This window comes from Cryptomeria japonica, chromosome 7, assembly GCF_030272615.1.
Source record: "Cryptomeria japonica chromosome 7, Sugi_1.0, whole genome shotgun sequence".
In the NCBI taxonomy this organism is placed as follows: domain Eukaryota; kingdom Viridiplantae; phylum Streptophyta; class Pinopsida; order Cupressales; family Cupressaceae; genus Cryptomeria; species Cryptomeria japonica.
In genome coordinates, this window is record NC_081411.1 from 117266332 (window position 1) to 117286604 (window position 20273).

The 20273-nt window shown below is 36.8% G+C and overlaps 1 protein-coding gene and 1 non-coding gene across 2 annotated transcripts; one reads left to right on the plus strand and one right to left on the minus strand.

Moving 5' to 3' along the window:
• The first annotated feature begins 17668 nt into the window (after positions 1-17668).
• On the plus strand, positions 17669-17773 carry LOC131040627 (U6 spliceosomal RNA). The gene has a single exon (XR_009104902.1). It is a non-coding gene; the product is annotated as a U6 spliceosomal RNA (small nuclear RNA).
• Positions 17774-17898: 125 nt separating this feature from the next.
• LOC131040622 (transcription termination factor MTEF1, chloroplastic) lies at positions 17899-19585 on the minus strand. Its single transcript, XM_057973579.2, has one exon. It carries the CDS (start codon positions 19393-19395, stop codon positions 18325-18327), a length of 1071 nt encoding a protein of 356 aa, XP_057829562.2. The 5' UTR covers positions 19396-19585; the 3' UTR covers positions 17899-18324.
• Between the last annotated feature and the right edge of the window lie 688 nt (positions 19586-20273).

Here is a 20273-nt window from a genome sequence, read left to right on the forward strand (position 1 = left end):
CTATAACATAGATCGCTCCTGTCCCTCAGGAAGGGACCAGGGCGATGTTAGATGCATTGGCCATTTCATGCAAAATTTACGTAAGGACAAGACGTTGCAATGTTTTATAGGGTCCATGGTATGATAAAAGATGATAAACAAGAGTTTTGAACGTGAAATGATCATCATTTTGAGCATGGAGACTATATCGCTCCTGTCCCTCTCCAAGGGACCAGGGCGATTTGCTTTGGATTCCTTGTTTTGCTTCAAGATCAAGCTTAGTCAAGACGTCCTAAGATAGCATATGGTCCAAGGCATCGTTTGAAGATAATTCGCAAGGGTTTTGAACGTCCAAACATCGCCAAATAATGTAAAAGCCTCACATCGCTCCTGTCCTTTGGACAAGGACCAGGGCGATATCATCAAAAGCACGCATATTCCTTCACGATCAAAGTTAGGCGAGGATAAGCGAGGCAAGGGACATCGTTTGGAAGACATTGCAAAGAAGATTGAAGTTTAAAATTGCCAAGGTTAAGGGGAAAACGTGGATCGCTCCTGTCCCTCTCCAAGGGACAAGGGCGATGGTCCCTTTAATGCATCCAAACACTTCGTGCAAACAAATGAAACAAACGCAAAAGGAACAAGCATAGGTGTTATTCGCCAATAATGAAAGATCGAGGAACAAAGATGCATATTGAACATGGAAATTAGAAGATCGCTCCTGTCCTTTGGACAAGGACCAGGGCGATATGCACTTAAAGGACACCCATATGCGCACACAAGGCGATCAAATTCGAAGGACCATCAAGATGATTAATTTTCAATGTGGAGATGAAGGAGTTGGACGTAAGAAATGCAAAAGTCAAGACAAAAATGGTGAATTGCTCCTGTCCCTCTCCAAGGGACCAGAGCGATGAGGTACGTCCCTTCCTTTTTTTTTAGTTTTGGCGCCAAATTAAACAATTCAAATTTTCCTTAAATGCTAAATCGATTTAAAAAATTGAAAATCCATTTTTATTTAGCATTTAATATGGCGTTCTCTTTTATTAATTATTTTTTGCCTTTATTAAAAATCGAAATTCTCATTTAAAAAATGCAAGGCATTAATAATTAATTATTTAGTTAATATAAAATCGATTTGAAGCGCCCAATTAGGCAAGTCGGCCTTGTTATTTTATTGCAAATCATTTAAAAAATGGTTTTATTTGTCAAGTCGGCCTAAGGGGTGAAAGGATATGAGCGCTATTTATAAGGGGAGTGAAATGTTCATTTTTCACATAATCATTTTTACCTTTCTTCATGCGAATCAAGAAGAGGCGAATATAGTGCGAAGTGTGTTCAAAGGTGGTGCGATTTCAAACCAAAGGTGGCGCTAGTATCATCTTGTGTGGAGTGCAAATTGCGTTGAAGACCAAAGGTGGTGTGAATTTCATTCATCCAAGGGTGGCGCGTAGTTATCAAAAGGTGGTATGAATTTGAAGACCACACCAAGGGCGAACTTGGAGATCCATCTAAGACCACGCCAAAGGCGAAGTTGAAGATCATTTAAGACCACGTCTAAAGCAATACTTGAAGATCACGTTCTCTCCAGAGGTGGCGAAGTCTATTTTGAGGGAATCATATTGAAGATTATCTTATACCTCAAATTTTGCCTAGGCGAATTTTGTTTTTGCATTCTAGAGTTAGCTCTCTATCAAGGTATGGCGATTTAATTGTTATTGCTTTATTCATTCATCGTCATATTTCAAGTTTTGAAATTTTGAATTTTGAATCTCTTGGTTCAATCGTTGTATTTTAGGAAATGATAACTCTAGAGACTTATCATGAGGTTTCCTAAAATTTATCTCTCTTATTTACGTTATTTATTGCAAAATATATTTCTTATAATGAAATGTTGTGTAGGTATGGCGACCCCAAAGGCGGGAGCATCCACCAGCCGCTTGGCTCTCATGAAAGAAGATCAGAAGACCGAAGAAGTAGAGACCAAGATCGTGTCTAAATGGAGCAACATTGGAGATACAAACTTGGGGAACTTTAGCACGAAGAAGTTCCGGGAGGTCCCTTACATCGGCAAGCCATCACCTGTCGCCCGGAGAATAATAGAGAGTGGCATCATCAAGGCGGCCGGTTTTCCTCCAGCTATTCAGTGCCACGAGTTGATGATCGAGTGTGCCCGTCACTACAATCCACAGTCCAGGACAATTATGTCCAATGAGGGAAACACTTTGGCGTACCTTTCAGAGGAAGCCATAAGTGAGGCCTTCCATCTTCCAGAGCACAGGGACATGATATATAAGAGCATTGAAGGAGCCAGATCAGTGTACGATGATGATCCAGATGCTTGCCTAAGCATAATCAACAAGAACTGGCTACTCAAGAGTCGTCCCCGTCTGAGCAAAGTACCGAACACACCACACAGGATTGATTTCCAAGAGGAATACAGAGATTTGATTACCATGCTCAACAGAGTTACAGGAGCACCTCATGCCTTCTATTTTGAGAAATGGATGTTTTACTTCATCCAGGTGATTGTTCAAGGAAAGGGTACAATACATTGGGCTAGGATAATTAGCCATTGCTTGGACGTACAGTTGAGAAGACTCAGGGCCACTAAGTCCTTCCACATGAGTTCATACGTCATCTATGCCTTAATCAGGAGCGTTGAGTACGCAGGACTACCCCACAGAGGAGTGATTGGAAGAGGACCCGGCGAGGTCAGAGCTTGTGAATCCTATACCTACTTGCATCATCCACCAGGGAAGAACTACAAGTTAGTCAATGATACTTTCACGATGAACATCACAAGGACGTTGCAAGGAGGGATTCACAACAGATTATCTCAGGATGCCCAGGAGTTCATCAAGAGGTACGGTGCTTGGTTCATTCAGTTTCCCAAGTTCACTTACATTAGAGTGCATGGATGTCCTTTACCTCCATACATGTTGCCGAGGTACCCGACAGACAGAATTGTGTTACTTGAAGTAACAAGGCAGTTGGCAGCATATGTGAAGGCATTCAGACACAGACATCAGAATGGAGTTCAGGTACCTATTATTTTGGGTAATTCAGTTGAGGTATGTCCTAATGTCTTAGCCATGGATGACGCAGAGAAGGAGTTAGCCTTGTATCCTTTTTCATCTTTTGCTTGGAGGAATAGTTTTGATCCACATGGACACTTAGAAGAGACGGTCGGTAGAAGATTTAGACATGAGCACCAAATTGAAGATTTTATGATGAATCTCCTAGATGATCTCGAAGTGAAACGAAAGATGCATTCTAGATTGCCTTTGGATTTCATTAGGAAATGTAAGATTTACAGAGTGGCCGACCAAGCTCAGGACAACGGCAGGCACATCCAATCTTCATATGATAGAGAAAGCAAAACAATAAGTTTGAATTGGAATGAGCCCGAGGCCGTGGATTTAGATGATTTGATGGCACCAGTCTTGTCTTGTACTCGCAGATGGGTAGACGTTCAACATCAGAAGTTGAGAGAACAAGGCATAGCCATGTCTTTTACTTTGGAAGAAAAGCCAGCCGAAGGTGGAGCCAGTGTTAGTGAAGGCAATCCTAATCCTAGGAATTCAGGTGAAGGTAACCTTCGATGTGCCAGTGAGGGCAATCTCCATTCGAGAGGTTCGAAGAGAAAGGAAAGATCAGAAAAGAAAGAGCCTTCCAAGAAAAAGTTAGGTGCCAACAAAGATCAAGCACCAGGTACTTCTTCCAGACCAGAAGATAGAACAGTTCGAGTGGAAGAGTCCATGGAGTCGATGGTACAGAATGACAGACAAGAGGAAGGACAGGCACAGCATGTTTCGTCAGATGGATGTCTCCAAGACTATGATTTAGATAATGATAATGAAGTAACATCTCCTCCCAGACAAGAAGAAATAGTACATAAAGAAATTCAAGTTCAAGAGACAAGATCGAATATCCCAGATTGGTTGAAGGAAAGATTGACTAAGGTGATCGTAATAGAGGACGAGGACAGTGCAATTGATTTAGAGAGCCTTGTTGGACGTTCACATATGACAACAGAGAAGAAGAAGGCTACAAAGATGTCCAAGATGATTCGAGATGAGACTGGATCTAGAAAACTGCAGATAGCTACACCGGCAGCAGACAAATATGAGGGTGAGATCCTAGCAGAAGACTATCATATACAGACTATTGAGTTAGGACCATCCACAGCAGGGCAGACTTTAGATGATGCCACCGACACATTTGAGGCATTGAAGGACAAGCTTAGAGAAGAAGTAGAAAAGAATAGAAAGCTTGAGAGAGAGGTCGGTGCATGGAGGACATATTTCAGTCACATCAATGAACCTTTGGGACGTCAGGATCCAGTTAGATCACCAGTGCAGGCATTGCCCCTTCAATCGATCAATGAAGCGGAAAGATTCAGGAACCTGGTCCAGCGTACATGTAGTTGGATGGATAGATCTCATACAATGGCCTTAGAGTTTGTTACAAGGATGTCGAAGATCATTCATCAGGCTATCCAAGTTCTTGAAATTATCCACAGATTGATGGCAACAGTAGCTGCATTTGCCCATACTAAGGACGTTGTCATCCCTGTCTTGAAAGTAATAAGACACACATCCAGAAGAATTTTAACGCAGGAGAGAATCTTAGAAGGTGATTCTCACAGTTTGTTTCAGTGGTCAACCTTACTCCATATAAAGAGTGTTCTCTTCGAGGACATCAGTGTTAGATGTGGTCAAGTTGAGGAGGTGATCAATCCGATCCAAGACAGAGTATTTGAGGTACTTCGTACCATTCTTGGCAGAAGGATCGAGGTTGAGACAGATGTGGATATCCAGGAATTTGAGGATAGAATCAAGATCATCTTTCGCAAGGACGCAGATGTTACAGATGAACAGTATGATCAGATGTATGCCACCATGCTCCTGATTGATAGAACAAAGGAACTTGAACCTACTTGGGATGCAGCTCTTCTAGATGCATTTGATCAGGTTATCCACTTAGAAGAGAGTATCAAGAATCTTCCCGAGATTCCAAACACAGAAATCGAAGGAATCGTGACAAAATTCATTGCATATGCTAAGAAAGAGAATTGGAAAGGGAATAAGATTCTAGATGAAAGGTTGTTACAGATGACATGACATCTTATTTCTCATTGGTTGATACCTCCTAGATTTTTGTGCCAAATTTAATATTTGGCTATGTATTTAATATTGTTCAGTAAAAAGGAGGTCATTTGTAACAAACCCTAATTAGGGTTTAGGTGTCATGATCTTGTCCATTGATTTACTTTCAATCTGGACCTTTCATTGTAATTGGGGATGCTATTTATACCCCCATTTTTCATTTCATTTGATAATAGTGAATAGTATAATAGAAGAATAGAGTAATAGTCAATAGCTGATGTAAGAGAGATTAGAGTTAGAAGCAATTTTTGTAGCAAGATTGAGTCTTGAAGAGAGAAATTCAAGCAATTGTTGTATATGATGACTTGGAAATCAATAAAATATTGAAGTTATGGTGTTTTGTTGCAAATTTCTTAAGTTATCTTCATGGTTGTTGGATGTACTTGAATCACGCTCAATCAAAGTAGTTTGTTAATTTGAAAGACTAAGTGTGAGATTTGATATTTGGTAGGATTCGCAATCCAAACCACTAGCTTCTTGCTGATTGTAGGAACGCCTTGCGTGGTCGACTGGAAAACATTTTGAGTCCTTAACCTTCAAGCATTTTCGTATCTAGGATATGTACCTTCGTAGTAGTGTCCTTGGTCTTTGATGCATTGAACATCATTATTACCTTAGAAGATCGCACTAATTTCAATTAAGTTGTTATCTTATGGCAAAATTGAAGTTGGTTGAGTCTTGCCAAATCTCATTCATGCTAAGTCGTTCATAGGGTTAGGCTAGATTAGACCTCTTTAAACCCTATCTTTTTTTGCTATTTTTTGAAAGTCCCTTTTAGTTTAGTAAAATCTTCGAGCTTTGAATACGTAAGACCCCTTGGAGGAAACAACAAATCACATCATACCACTAAAAAGCTTGTCCACACGTGGAGACCCCACTAAAAGAACCTTGGAGTCCATCTAACTAATCCTTTTTGCAGATCTTCAGCAGTTAGAGACTATTTTCTCAAGAGAGGATAAGATACCTATTGGTATTTTATTCTGTGTATGATTGTGTATAAAAAACACGTCAACAATACCTTCTTCACATCCTAGTTTTCAAGTGTTCAAATGATCTAAAATTGAAGTTATTCATGTATGAATATCAATCAGTGTAGTTACAATGAAGCATTATGGAGAGGAATGTGTTGCATTTCATTATTGACAGTTGGTAAAATGTTGTGGATGGTTGTTTTGGATTTCCTGATGCTTTATGTTGTTTCCTTGGTCGTGCACAAGTATGTTTGGCATTCCACGTTGTAGCTTAAGTTAATTGTGTGGCATGAGCTAACTATGTTATTATTTGGGGCCAACTCATAGAGTTTTGGTCCATACGATAGCGTGTGGTTGTGTGGTAGCTATATTGGAAGTATCTGGAAGGTGTGTCGACATGGTGTGACTCTTCACAGGTCTCATTTTCCTTCCACATTTGCATTGGAGGTTGTTTTTGGGCTAGTTGTTAAGTATGAACAAGTTAATCTAATTAGGATGACCTAATTGATGTTACTAAGGTTGCATATAGTATATAAAGGTTAGAATCATTGTGTAGGTGAAAGTGAAAGTTGAAAAGGTTATGTGAGGCTAATGCGAAGCAGTAAAAAGGTTTGCATATGTAGTAGAGAAGAGATGAAGATTGTTTCAAATGTGTATTAAATAGTGAACTATATCTAGCATTCCAGTAGGCGCAATATTCTTGTAGTTCAATCTTTTGATATCAAAATCCATTATATCTTGCCCTAAAGAAGTTATCTTTAGTTTGTGCAAGTCATCATTGTATCTTGCGCTAAGGTAGTGCATCTTAATTTGCAAGTCCTCTCAAGGGCAGTGAGCTCCTTGGCCTCTTGCCTAAACTTTGTAATTAATCTAATATATTGTGAGTGATTCTCACCATGGTTGTTTTCCATGTAAAAATCTTGGTGTTCTTGTGTGGTTGCTTTTGTTGTATTAGTTATTTACTTTCATACTTATGGTGGATAAAATAAACGTTAAGTAAGAGATTTAATTTGATCAAGTTTTAAGTGTATGTTGAGTCACCTACCCCTCTCAACATCCAATAGTATTCAACAATTGGTATCAAAGCAAGGATCCTAAAGAAGCAATTTAACCATTGAGATAGATCTGAGATTTGAACACTGTGTGGAAAAACAAAATTGATCCAAATAAATGGGAAAGTGATGTTGCTATTGACATGGAAGGAGAACTAAGATATGCCTTGGTGGATCTAGATGAAAATAGAGAAAAGTACAAAAAGGAAGAAGAAAAGGTTGCCTACCTAAAGAAGTTACTTGATGAAGGAAAGAAAGCCATTGATGATTTTGAAACAAAGTTTGATAACAAAACCAAGGAATATACCAAACTTGAAGAGGAAGTGATTATGTTGAAGAAAGAACTAGAAAATGCAAAAGCAAAAATTGACCAAGGTTTGAAGCTTAAAGGTGGCAGTGAGGTTCTTGATGTGATGTTGAGTACTTAAAAAATGAATAACAACAAAGGTGGACTTCGTTTTGAGAAAGGTGAAAGCTCTAAAACTTCTGACAAAGAAGATAAGGGTAAGGAAAAGGTCAAGGATGAATTGATAGAATCTAACAAAGATCAACAAAGTTTCATTACGGTTTGGAACAAGAAGAATGTTAGAAGAACTCCTTTTGCTCAAATTAGGTATTCATCACCCTTCATTGGTTTTTGTTTTCATGCAATAAGTTTTGGAGATAAAAACAGTGAATGTAGAAGTCAAGTCAGATCTCAATCATTTAATGGTATTGTTATAATTGCAATAATCTTGGTCCTAAGACAAATGAGTGCAAAAAATACAAACTATGGTAGAAATGCTCAATCTTTCAATGGATATTGTTATGCTTGCAACAACTATGGGAACAAGGCTATTGAGTGCAAGTATAATATTAGAAGGAATATAAATACTAGATGAAATGGTAATGACATGATGAGTGGAATTGGTCCATAGCAAGGTCTGACATGCTACAATTGCAAGAAACTAGGACACATTGCTAAGTATTGCAGAGGAAGGAATGAAAAGACTGATTTGATAAAGAAGATTGATCTCAACAAAGAGAAGGAGAACATGAAGATGATATGGGTAAAGAAGGTAGATTTGAATGTTGACGAAAAATCTGAGGATGAGTCTGCACCCACTACAAGTGCAAATTCCTCTTCTTGAAACTAAGTAGTTATGCACTATCCTAGGGGGAGAATTGAATGCAGATCTTGTGTGTGCTCCCCTTGCGATTTGGATGTTGAGTTGTTTTCAGCATTATAGAGGTTAGGAAGGTATTTGTGGAGGTTACTTGATGGTTTCATTGGTCAACAGTGTTGTTTGTGGAAAGTGATAAAATAGAGTATTAGCTTTATGAACTATAACGATAAAATGCATTAATGCCAATATGACCCTAGTTGGTGGACACAATGGATAAAATGAGACTTGAGTTCTTTTTTTATCACTCGTGAACTTTCTATTTTGAGATCTCTTGCATGTGAAGAAGAATTTATGTGTGATTGGTGTGTTTGAAAGTGTGTTCTTGCAAACCCTAGTTTTAGTGCAGATTGTGAAGTGAGTGAGATGGCTACTCCAATTATGGTTGACCCTAAGCTGAAGCCAAGACCTATTTCCAAGCCATATCCTTTTGTGGTGATGGTGAAATAAAGATTAAGTGTTTTCAAGGGTTCAAATTCATTGTGTATACATCGAAGACATAAGAACATACATTCATGTCAACATAGAAAAGGTAAGTCATTCCAAGTTTCATGAAATTTAGGATAAGCTTACTGAAAGTGATTTGGTTACATTCAAGGATGAGTACAAGAACATTCTAACATTAGGGTTAAATATTTGGAAAAAGTTCCCTAATTTCACATGAGACAGAATGAGTAAGAATCATTTTGAGCCAAATTCATCAAGACATTATGTGCTTGGATAAACCATATAAGATCACAAAAGATGTCATTAGGGCATTAACCAGTTTATGTGTGAACAAAACAGTTCTGATGAAGAAATTGGTGAAGAATGATTCTGTAGCAGCACTAACCAGTTTGAGGTCAGATGGAAGAGTTATGACTATTGAAGATATAAAAGATCTTGAAGTCAAATGTGTAGCCAAGTGTTTAGCACACAAAGTCCACTTCCAAATCTGGAAGGGTTTTGCCAATATAACAATGATCTATACAACACATTAGATGGTGGTTGCTAGTGAGAGATTTTATATCTATGAGCTTTTGACAACAACTTTTGGAAAACCTAAAGAAAACAAAGAAGAGTAAGTACCCATTTAAGTTTGGATCCTTGATTTTTTCATTTATGTTTCTGAATGATCTTTCAATGTCAAGGATCATGTGTGGGATAAGTCTATACTAGTTGCAATACAAATCAAAATGCACATTAGAAGTTTTGGTATAGATAACAAGAAGTATAACATTTTATCCTTTGGAAGGTTTAAGAATTTACAAGACACAATGCATGAAAGAGAGAGATTCCCTCCAGATGTTCTTCAGAAATACAAAGATACATTTACATTTCTAGTAAGCATAGATAATTGTTATATTGCAGCTGTAGAACCTAGAATTGCATGGATTTTGGAGCTTGTGAAGTATCTAAAGAAGTTGAGGAGAAGATTGCTATTGTTATTTAGTTGGAGAAGGATCCTAATGAACCTAGTTTTGGTATTGTGGAAGAAACCGAAGCAAAGTTGAGACAAAAGAAGATTGATAAGTGATGTGACAAAAGAATGGACAAACTATACAAGGAAATTGGCATGCATTATGTTTCAAAGACTTTTGGTGTGGCTCCTATTGAGGGGTCATCAAGACAGGGACACAGGAGGACAAGGTCTATGTCCACCTCCCCTTTGATGAAGATAGGTTCCTTCAAAACCCCAGCTCAGTGAGTGACAAGTGTAAAGAAGGCACCGAGGAGGAAACTAAAAGCTACAATGAATGTAGATGATCGGGAGCCAAAAGTGGAAGAAGTAGAGAAGGATACAATGCCTAAAAGGAGTAAGGTGGAGGAAGAAGAAGAAGAGAAGGACACAATGCCTCCATCCAAAAAGAAAAATACTTAGGTCTTTCGGGTAGAGATCCCTACCAAGAAGAAGGAAGTGAAGAAGGAGACAAAACTAAAGTACAAAAGAAGAAGAAAGTTGAGGATGAACCAAATTATGAGCCCTTAAGGATGAACGTTTTAGTAAATGCTATTTGTCAATATAATTCTTTGGGATATATTGCAAGCATGTACAATGATGCTCCTTTGATGTAAAAGGAAACAATAGAGAAGGCAATTGTTAGGTACTTAGTCACTTCTGAAAAAACACTAGATGATATCAAAGGAAAATTACCTAAAGAATTTTTAGAAGTTTTGGCTGTAAAAAGGAAGGATGCAATAGCAAAAGAAAATAAAATGAGATCTTTTGAATTGGATAAAGTGTGTACTATGTTATCTAAGGAGGCTAGGGCTAAGATTATGGAGGCAATTAATACAAGATTCAAATTTAAGGAAAGAGTAAATTTGATCATGGGTAATGATCCAGAAGATTAAAAAAGGATGGTCAGACAGATGAAGGTTGTTAATATTGCAGAAGAAGTGGTGAAGGTTTGATCTTCTCCTTTGGAGAAGACAAACAAAGGAACTAGTATTGGAGAGACAACTAGTGACCTATCTGTTTTGGATGAAATGATGGAAGAGCAGAAGGTAGAAAGTACTGGTCCAGAGACTAGTCTAGATGATCACGAAGATGTGGTACAGAGAGTATATATTTCAACAATGGAGATTTCGATTGGTGATAAGGAGGAGATATAGAAGGAGAGAAAAGAAGAACTAAAAAGGAAAAAGGAAAAAAGACTACAAAGGAGGAGGAAGAAAAAGGTAGAAGAGAAGAAAGAAGCTATTCCAAAGAAGGATAAAGTTAGTCTAGTAAAGGAAAAAGAGATCAAAAGAATATCACTGGGAGAATCTTCTGGTCTATCTAGAGATTCTGGCTCAAAAATTTTACGGCTACAGATGAAGTTTGAACTAGTGGTAACATCAAAGGTATTACAAGTCTTGGTGACTCAAGGAAAGTTTGATTTGGACAAACTAATACCCTTTCATATGCTACACTTGGGTGATGTCCTACGTCATACAATTAGGAAGAAGTACATTGTATCCAAAGTTGAGTGTACAACGTTGATTGAGGAGACAATGAAGTTTCTCTGAGAGAAACATGTGGATGTAAAATTAGATGAGTCATTCAGTGATGAGTAGTTGCGGGTTTTGTTAGAAAATTTGAAGGGATAGGATTCTAATCTTGAAGCAACAACTTTTTTTGATACAGAGAAGAAGTTGGTGGAGAAGAGATTGGGTGAGCTTGTGAATAAGTGTGCAGAGGTACACAACTGACTAAAAGATGGAATAATTGCATTTGAGCAATGTGGGCATTGTAATAAATGCATATAAGTTTTGTCATCAATGGGCTAATTCCACAAGAGAAATACAAAAGCAGATTGAAATTTTTGAGCCTCCGATTTTGAAGATTTTGAGTCTATTGATCTGAAGGAAGATAGAGATGGAAAAACCATAACAGAGATAGAGAGCCTGTACACGAAGCTAAACCGACTAGTAGATCAGAGGGAGCATATAAAGAGGGATTTTTGCAAGCTGAGTGATATTGTTGACATGCATCTCACTAGTATGGTGAAGATTTTGAATGACTCTCAAGCATTGAGTGCATCTGTAACGGTTTCGGGAAGTTGTGAAGAGGCTGAAGAACTTATTTTGAGGATGGAGAGCCAACTCAATGCTTTGATCCTTATAGGAGTTGATTGGAATTCTGCTTGGGCACAGTTGAAGGCCATTTACAAAGATATCATATTCCCTGCCCAACAAGGTGCATAGATAGGATTCCGATAAGGCATTTTTAGTCGTATACATTGATAAAACACTTGGTTTGTTGTTTTAAGAGTTCTGGTAAATAGGGGGAGCTATGTATAGTGCACTGGTTTTGCGAGGTAGATGCACCCTTTGTCCTTAATGTCAAAGGGGGAGAAGTTTTGGAGAGATATGTGTTGGAACAAGTGTTGCCATCAATGAAAAAAGGGGAGATTGTTGTAAATATGAGTTCAAGTTGTCATTGATGTCAAACTTGTGATCTGAATGATGTTCTCTAGGTTGTGTAGAAGTCATATGATTGTATGGAGTATGTTTATAGATGTTTGTAATGACAAATTATGATACGTTATGGTGGTTGCAAAGCTCTGTTGGTATTCCATGTGAACCGGTATGATGTTAAATCTGATTGTGTCGGTGAACAATCTGTCATGTTTTTTGGTCTGATCTGTGGTAGATAAGTATCAGATGGCTATGCGGTCTCATAGCAGTGTTTGTGGATGTATTCTTCACATCCTAGTTTTCAAGTGTTCAAACGATCTACAATTGAAGTTGTTCATGTCTAGGTTTAAATTAGTGCAATTACAATGAAGCGGTATGGAGGAATGCATTCCTCAGTTAATAGTTGGTAAAACATTGCAGATGGTTGTTTTGGATTTCTTGATGGTTTATGTTGTTTCCTTGGTCGTCTGCAAGTATGTTTGGCGGTCCACATTGTAGTTTAAGTAAATTGTGTGGTGTAAGTTAACTATGCTATTATTTGGGGTCAACTCATGATGTTTTGCTCCATGCGGTGGCATGGGAACTATATTGGAAGTATCTGGAAGTTGTGCCAACATGGTGCAACCCTTCACATGCCTCATTTGCCTTCTGCATTTGCATTGGAGTTTGTTTTTGGGCTAGTGGTTATGTATGAACATGTACATCTAATTAGGCCAACGTAATTGATGTTATTAAGGTTGTAGATAGTATATAAAGATCAAGAATCATTGTGTAGGTGAAAGCGAGTTGAAAAGGTTATGTGAAGCTAATGTGAAGTGATATAAAAATAAGATATGTAGCAGAGCAGAGATGGAAACTATTTCAAATGTGTATTAAATAGTGAACTATATTCAGCATTCCAATAGATGCAATATTCTTGCAATAAAATATTTCAATATCAAAATCCCTTGTATCTTGCCCTAAAGAAGTGATCTTCAGTTTGTGTCAGTCATCATTGTATCTTGCCCTAAGGTAGTGCACCTTCATTTGTAAGTCCTCTCAAGGGCAGTGAGCTCTTTGATCTCTGGCCTAAACTTTGTAATCAATCTAATCTATTGTGAGTGTGATTCTCACCATGGTTTTTCCCAATTTGAGTTTTCCACATAAAAATATTGGTGTTCTTGTGTAGTTGTTTTTGTTGTTTCAGTTATTGACTTTCATACTTACGGTGGATAAAATAAATGTTAAGAGATTTAATTTGATCAAGTTTTAAGTTGTTAGGAGATGACAAAGAGGTGAGGCTATTGCAACAATAGTGCATTTGGTAAATAGAAGTCCCATAAATGTTGTATGTGACAAGATTCCACAAGAAGTATGGACAATTGAGCACTTGAGTGTGTTTGAGTGTGTGGCATATGCACTTCTACCAAAAGTGAGAGAAAAAAGTTGGATGACAAAGGTGAGAAATGCATCTCCATGGCCTGTAGTGAGGAATCCAAGGCATATAGTTTGTATAACCCTATCACCACAAAAATAGTAATTAGTAGGGATGTTGAGTTCATTGAAAATGAGTCATCGGATGGCATGGTGGACACCTCTTCAAGTATCTCAATTACAGTACCCATTGATAATGAAGAAGTGCATGAAATACAACAAGGTGATGCTACAATATGTATGAAGCCTAGCAATCAATTCTAGAAAGCTCCAAATGTAGATAAGCAACCAAATAGATTACTACAAAGTTCAATTATGCAATACTCCAAAAAACTCTAGACTATTGCAACAAACTAACAACTCTAGAGATTTTCTTCATTGTAAAGCAACCGTAATACTGGAAGTTCGAGCCTCACGCTTGCCTCCCTAATACTAAGAAAGACAAAAATCATGAGGGAGATTTATCGAGATAAAACATATAAAAAATATTTGGATGAAAAATTAAAATTTGCACTGCTTTCTCATATAGTAGTTTGACTTATTTTGAGGATGTTGTAAAAGAAGAGAAAAGGTGTGAGGCCTTGGATGAAGAAATAATATGCAATAAGAGGAATAGAACATGTGAGCTAATTGATTTTCCTCCAAGTAAACAAATTATTGGTGTCAAGTGGGTCTATAAGACCAATAAAAATGTCGAATGGAAGCTAGAAAGGCATAAAAAAAGGTTGGTTGTTAAAGGATGCAAACAATAGTTTGGTAGATATTATGATTATAAATTTATACATATGCTCAAGCATGGATGAAAACTATACAAATAGTCTTGGCAATAGTATCCCAAGACAAGTGGAAGGTATTTCAAATAGGTGTGAAGTCCACCTCCTTGAATGTTGAATGAGGAAGTGCCTATGGAGAAGCCACCTAGTTTGTAAGTTCCAGGGCAAGAAAACAAAGTATAGCTGAAGAAACATTTTTATGGGCTTAAACAAGCACCACAAACATGGTACAATAGAATCGATTCATATTTGTTGAGTAATAGCTTTAGCAAAATCAATGGTGAACCTACTTTTTACATTAAGACAAGCAAAGGTAAGATTTTAATTGTTGTCCTATATGCAAATGATTTATTTTTCATGGGAAATGATGATTTCCTCATTGTTGTTTCTAAATAAGCATGTTAAAGTATTTCCTAGGCTTAGAGGTAATAGAAATGAAGCATTGTATATTTATATCTCAACCATAGTATAAATTAGATATTTTGAAAAGGTTTAAAATGTGCAATAACAAGATTACACCAACACCAACAATCATAGGTTTGACGTTGAGGAAGGAAGATTACAACAACAATGTGAATCCAACAATATATATAAAAGTTTAGTTGGAAGTTTGATGTATTTGACAACTACGTCTAATATTATGCGTGAGGTAAGTCTGATTTCCAAATTTATGATGCATGAAGTAAGTCTGATTTCCAAATTTATGGAAACTCCATGGGACACACATTAGCAAGTGGGTAAGAGAATCATGAAGTATGCTAATTGCACCAAGGGATATGGCATTTTGTATACTGCAGTGAATGAGTTTGGATTGGTTGGATACATGGATAGTATACAGTGAATGAGTTTGGATTGGTTGGATACATGGATAGTAATTGGGCAAGAAGTATAGATCACAGGAAGAGCACATCAAAATATGTGTTCCACTTGGGTTCGGGAGTCATTAATGGACTTCCAAAAAACAACTCATAATTTTCTTTTCCATGGCTGAAGCTAAGTATATAACAACAAATACAACAACATGTCAAACTATCATGGATTTATAGGCAGCAAGTCTGGAATCATCAAAAGTGGCTTCAAAGTTGCAAAATGTTGCAAAATGAACATGGAAGGGGGAGTGTTGGAATTTATTACTACAAGTCAGTCAACTGACCACCTATCACCAACAGTCATTGGAAATCTTTTGGGATCTTCATCCCTTGTTTTCCTCTGGCTCTAACACATAGCAACAATAATTAATCAGGTAGGTAAGTATGAATTTTGAAAACAAGAGGGAATATTTTGCAAGGACAACAGACAAAAAGAAGGAAAGTTGTATGCAACTGTGAGTTTTCTGAATAGAGAGAAGAATGTGCACCAGCAACAGAGCTTCTGACACAGAGTAGAAGAATAGGGAGCTCAATGTATAAACAAGTAGCTCCAGACGAATAGAAGAACATAGAGCTCAGTGCAGCTCCAAATTGTTATAAAAGTTTTAGTTTGTAATCTTACTGTAATTTGAGTTTGAAATATTTTGTAAATCACATTTTATGATTAATAGAAATATGTAATTATTCTCTATCTTTGTCTGTGGTTTTGGTTTTGTGTGTATTGTCAACTGTTTGGCAAACAGAGCAATAACTCTCTGTCTATGTTTTGGATTTATTTCCATCAGGCTCACGCTGCACGATTCATTATCGAAGAAGTATGTAGGATTACATATTGGAGCTCTTTAAATGGATATCACTTTAAAGTCAAATAGAATAAATTGAAAAGCACATAAGATAGTATAAACATCAAGGCCTGTATAAAAAGGCACGATAAATTCATCTGAAAACTTAGAGACCCTATCCTCACATCTTCTGCCCAGGACGAAAGGCTAGGGCATACAGTCTGGTTGCTAATTCTACACAACTTTTTCAAGAGTAAAATGAGTAAGCATGTAGACTTTTCTGAAGTAAGCCACGAGAAAAATAATCCCAACCTTAATTTGTACTTCCATGCCATTAATTGTCATTCTGAACAATATTGTTGTTCTATATCAATGAGAATTTACAATCAAGTCATATCTTCTGATATCTTCTGAGAGGTTGAAGTATTCATATTTATAATTTTATCTTAAGTAAAGGGTATTCTGAGCAATATTGGTGTTCTATATCACTGAGAATTTGCAATCAAACCATATCTTCTGAGAGATTGAAGCATTCATCTAGAAATGACTGTCTTTTTCAGTTATTTTTACAAGATTGCTGATTGTTTCTACATAAATGATTAAAAAATGTGAACCGCTGAATATAATTTAAAGAATCTAACTGTCTTTATCTAAAGACTGCGCCATTCCAGTTTTAGAAATAATATCTCTGTTGCACAATATGAATATATGAGGCATGAAATGACTCAAGTACAAGAACTGTGAATTTAGACAAAAAGAGGTGTTATATGGAGCCTAATTGCTTGCATGCAGGGATTAGACAAGCACTTTTAAGGATACAGTGAACATGATGTTCTGGGACATCACATGCAGCAACCCAATGAACAGTATAAATCACAGCAGCTCTAACAAACCATTTCCAAATCATAAAGACTAAAGTACAAAACAATCCAAGGAGATAGACCTAAGTCAAGTTAACTTAGGTATTGTTGGAATTGATTTGCATAAGTAGATAGAATATTGCAGATCCGAAATTATACCACTAATAGTTACAAGTAGGGGTAAAGCATACACGTGAGAAGAAGAATCTAAGATTGACTTAGAATCCCACTGATCAACCAGGTTGAGGTTTATACCACAACTTAAATATATTATGGATTATCACAATGACTAACCAATCAAAAGAAGTATAATATTGAAGATTGTGCAATACAGCCTGACTTTGTATGAATGCCACTAGACTGCTGTGATTTTCACTTTATTGTTTAAGTTCAAGCTATGGAGAAGAAAGAAATTGTAAATTTATTCTGTAAGTGGATATCGTAATTGTGGATTTGAAGGAAAACTGTGGGCAGAGCTAACCTGATCTAATGATTGTTCACCTTGATTTAATCTAGAGCAGAATGATCTAAACATGCAACAATATGTAAGCAGAATTTAAACAAGTAAATCTATACGATTTTCTTTTCAACTAATCAAAATATGTCCATGGCTCATATGAAAAGGAATAAACCATAGACCCTTGAATCCTTGATAAGAATGCATTTTCATTATTTGATCGCATGAATCGATTGTATACATCCTTTAAAGTGCAATGTAGTTGCTTCCCTTTCATAATGATATTAAAAGCCTGAAAGAGATTCAGGCTATTATTTTGGCACATGAAACGATACAGAGAAGATTTCCATGGCCCCTGCGCAAGGATTATATTATTTTGGCATACTACAAATAAAACTTGTGACATTACGGTTTTAAATAACATCTAGAGATGTCTTCAAATAACATTGCAAAGTGAGGTAAGGAGTATGCAACGTTTACCTTAATACAGTAGAGCCATCCATGTAAAATACACAGAGCAACGAACTGACAAAATTTAGAAGACATACTTGAAAACAGAAACAGGGCAACAGACTGACAATTTAGTCTTAATAGACATGATATTTCAATAATCTATCTGAATGATTTTAGCATGTTTTGGAAATAATTGTATAAGTAGTTTTCCATCACTGTCTCAAATAATGCTCAATGGTTTATCATCGAAAGCATCAAATCGTTAACAATATTTACAAGAGCCTTACAGATACATAACTCTAGTCCATTTTTGCAATTTGCTAATTCCCGCAAGTCAAGAGAAGCAATAGAATATATGATTTGTTCGTCAAAGTCGGACAGAAGCAAAATCAGGAGCTAAAGATACTTGTAACATTACCTTGGCGTAGGCGAGTTCCAAGCCCTTTCACACCAGCCCAACCCTTGATGAATCTGTGGTAATTTATATTTTGAAATTTCATCACCGCTCCAAAATGCTTGCTTTAGGAGATTGTATGATCGTTAGACTTGACTTCGTACTGTATTGGCCAAAACGTTTAATGAACTCTTCTTCGGGTAGTTTAAAAAATGTAACCAGGCTAGGGAGATCCTTGGATTGTGGAATGATACTCAGATATTTAAAGACTTCATAGCGAGGTATTAGCCTCTTCTCTACGCTTAAATTCAAAAGCACAGGGTTCAAAGCAACAATCTCGAGCTCAAGACCTGCAGTGTGTATCAAGAAATCCATGTTTTTCTTTATTCTCTTCGTTGTACAATGAAATAATGTTGGGCACTTCTTAAGAAATAGACGGATCTCATCCTCTGCCAGACCAAGGTTCGCCATATATTTAATCTTATTTTCTAGGGTTTCAAAGGAAAAGGAAAGAGCTTCTCTTAGGGCAACCAAAAATACAATTGTACCTTCCGAAATGCCTAAATAATTCTTCACATACTCCACTTTAGGTTTCACCCGCCTCTCGAAATCGGCCGTCAAAAGATCAGGCGCCCTTTTGAGGGCCTGGCGCAGATGGACATTTGAGCCAAATAGGTTTCTAAGATGGAGGATTCTAGGAGCTAGACTATTTTCTAAGCTACCGGTAAGCACGTGGGGGTTGCGAGTTATAATACCTGGCATGTCCTGAGGATCCAAGCCTATTTGTTTGAGGAAATCTATCCTGGGCTTCAACTCTCCATCCGCTTTCAGTGTAAGAATCAATGGATTTCTAAGAATGGTGCTCTTAATCTGGTTTTCAGTAAATCCAAAATCTGTCAGAGTATGAACGATTTCTCTGGCGATGTGATCGGATTTGTTTCTCGACAGGGTTGGCTTTCTTCTCATGAGTGTTGCTACTTGAGAAGAAGAAAACCCACATTCTTTTGATAAAAAATCCGAAATAACATTGAGTGAAGGTGAGGAAGGGGATGAAGAAGAAGAAAATGGTAAAAATAGCCTAAGTGTATTGGACGCAGGAAGCAATGAAATTCTTACAGGGAGGCATGACAAACATTTCATTGAGCAATCAATGTACTTAGAAAACAATACTGCCATCGTATTCAAAGGAAGATAAGAGCACCAGAGAATGAGATAATGATCTCTGTAATTCGTGGTAACCGGAGGAGTTTTAAGGACATTTGATCGACGGTTTCTTCCTGTATGTTTATCTTAAATTGGCACGCATCTCAAACAAGATCATTAAAGACGTTTTCGTCAAAGTTCCTTTGTTCCGATGGTATCACTAAAATTCCTTAAAAAAGTAATTGCTTTTGGTATATGATTAGCCGATAGGCTATATAGCGAGGTTTCAATCCAAAATCTGTTTTACTTCGCAAAATTAGACTCTCCCTCCCTAAACTTTTCAAAAAGGCTGGTAAATTTCTCAACATACAAATTAGAAATATCAAAAATAAAAAATTAACAATAAATGTATTAGTGATTAACTTCCCTTTTTGGCTTACTGTCTCATTTAATTTAGTGAACAAGTAGTTGTTGTAAATGGAGAAATAAATGCACATTAGGTAAAAAATTTGATTTGCAATATCTTATTAAATTAAAATTTGATCTTGTTTGATCTCTTCTAAGATATTGTATTACATAGCCGCCTCAGAATGTGGAGACTCTATAAATACATCAGTGTGTATATACAACGTAATACATCAATGTGTATATACAATGTATTTCTAGACAAATATTCATCCACTGCTTGTAGCACACTGGTTTGAACGGATTAAAGACCACACAAATATCAACAGTGAGTACTCTTTGAACAATATATGAAATTAAACTAACAGGAAATTGACTTTCAGAATTGCTTTGTATTCAAATATTTAAATTTCATTGGTAAACAATAAAATAATAATTGTTTTATACTTTGCCTTCACTCAGCTGTTCATATCTCCCCTCCCAATTGTATAATTTTAGGAGATATT

Excerpts from the sequence above, each read along its gene's own strand:
- LOC131040622 (XM_057973579.2), bottom strand. The coding sequence starts at position 19,395 with ATGGCAGTATTGTTTTCTAAGTACATTGATTGCTCAATGAAATGTTTG.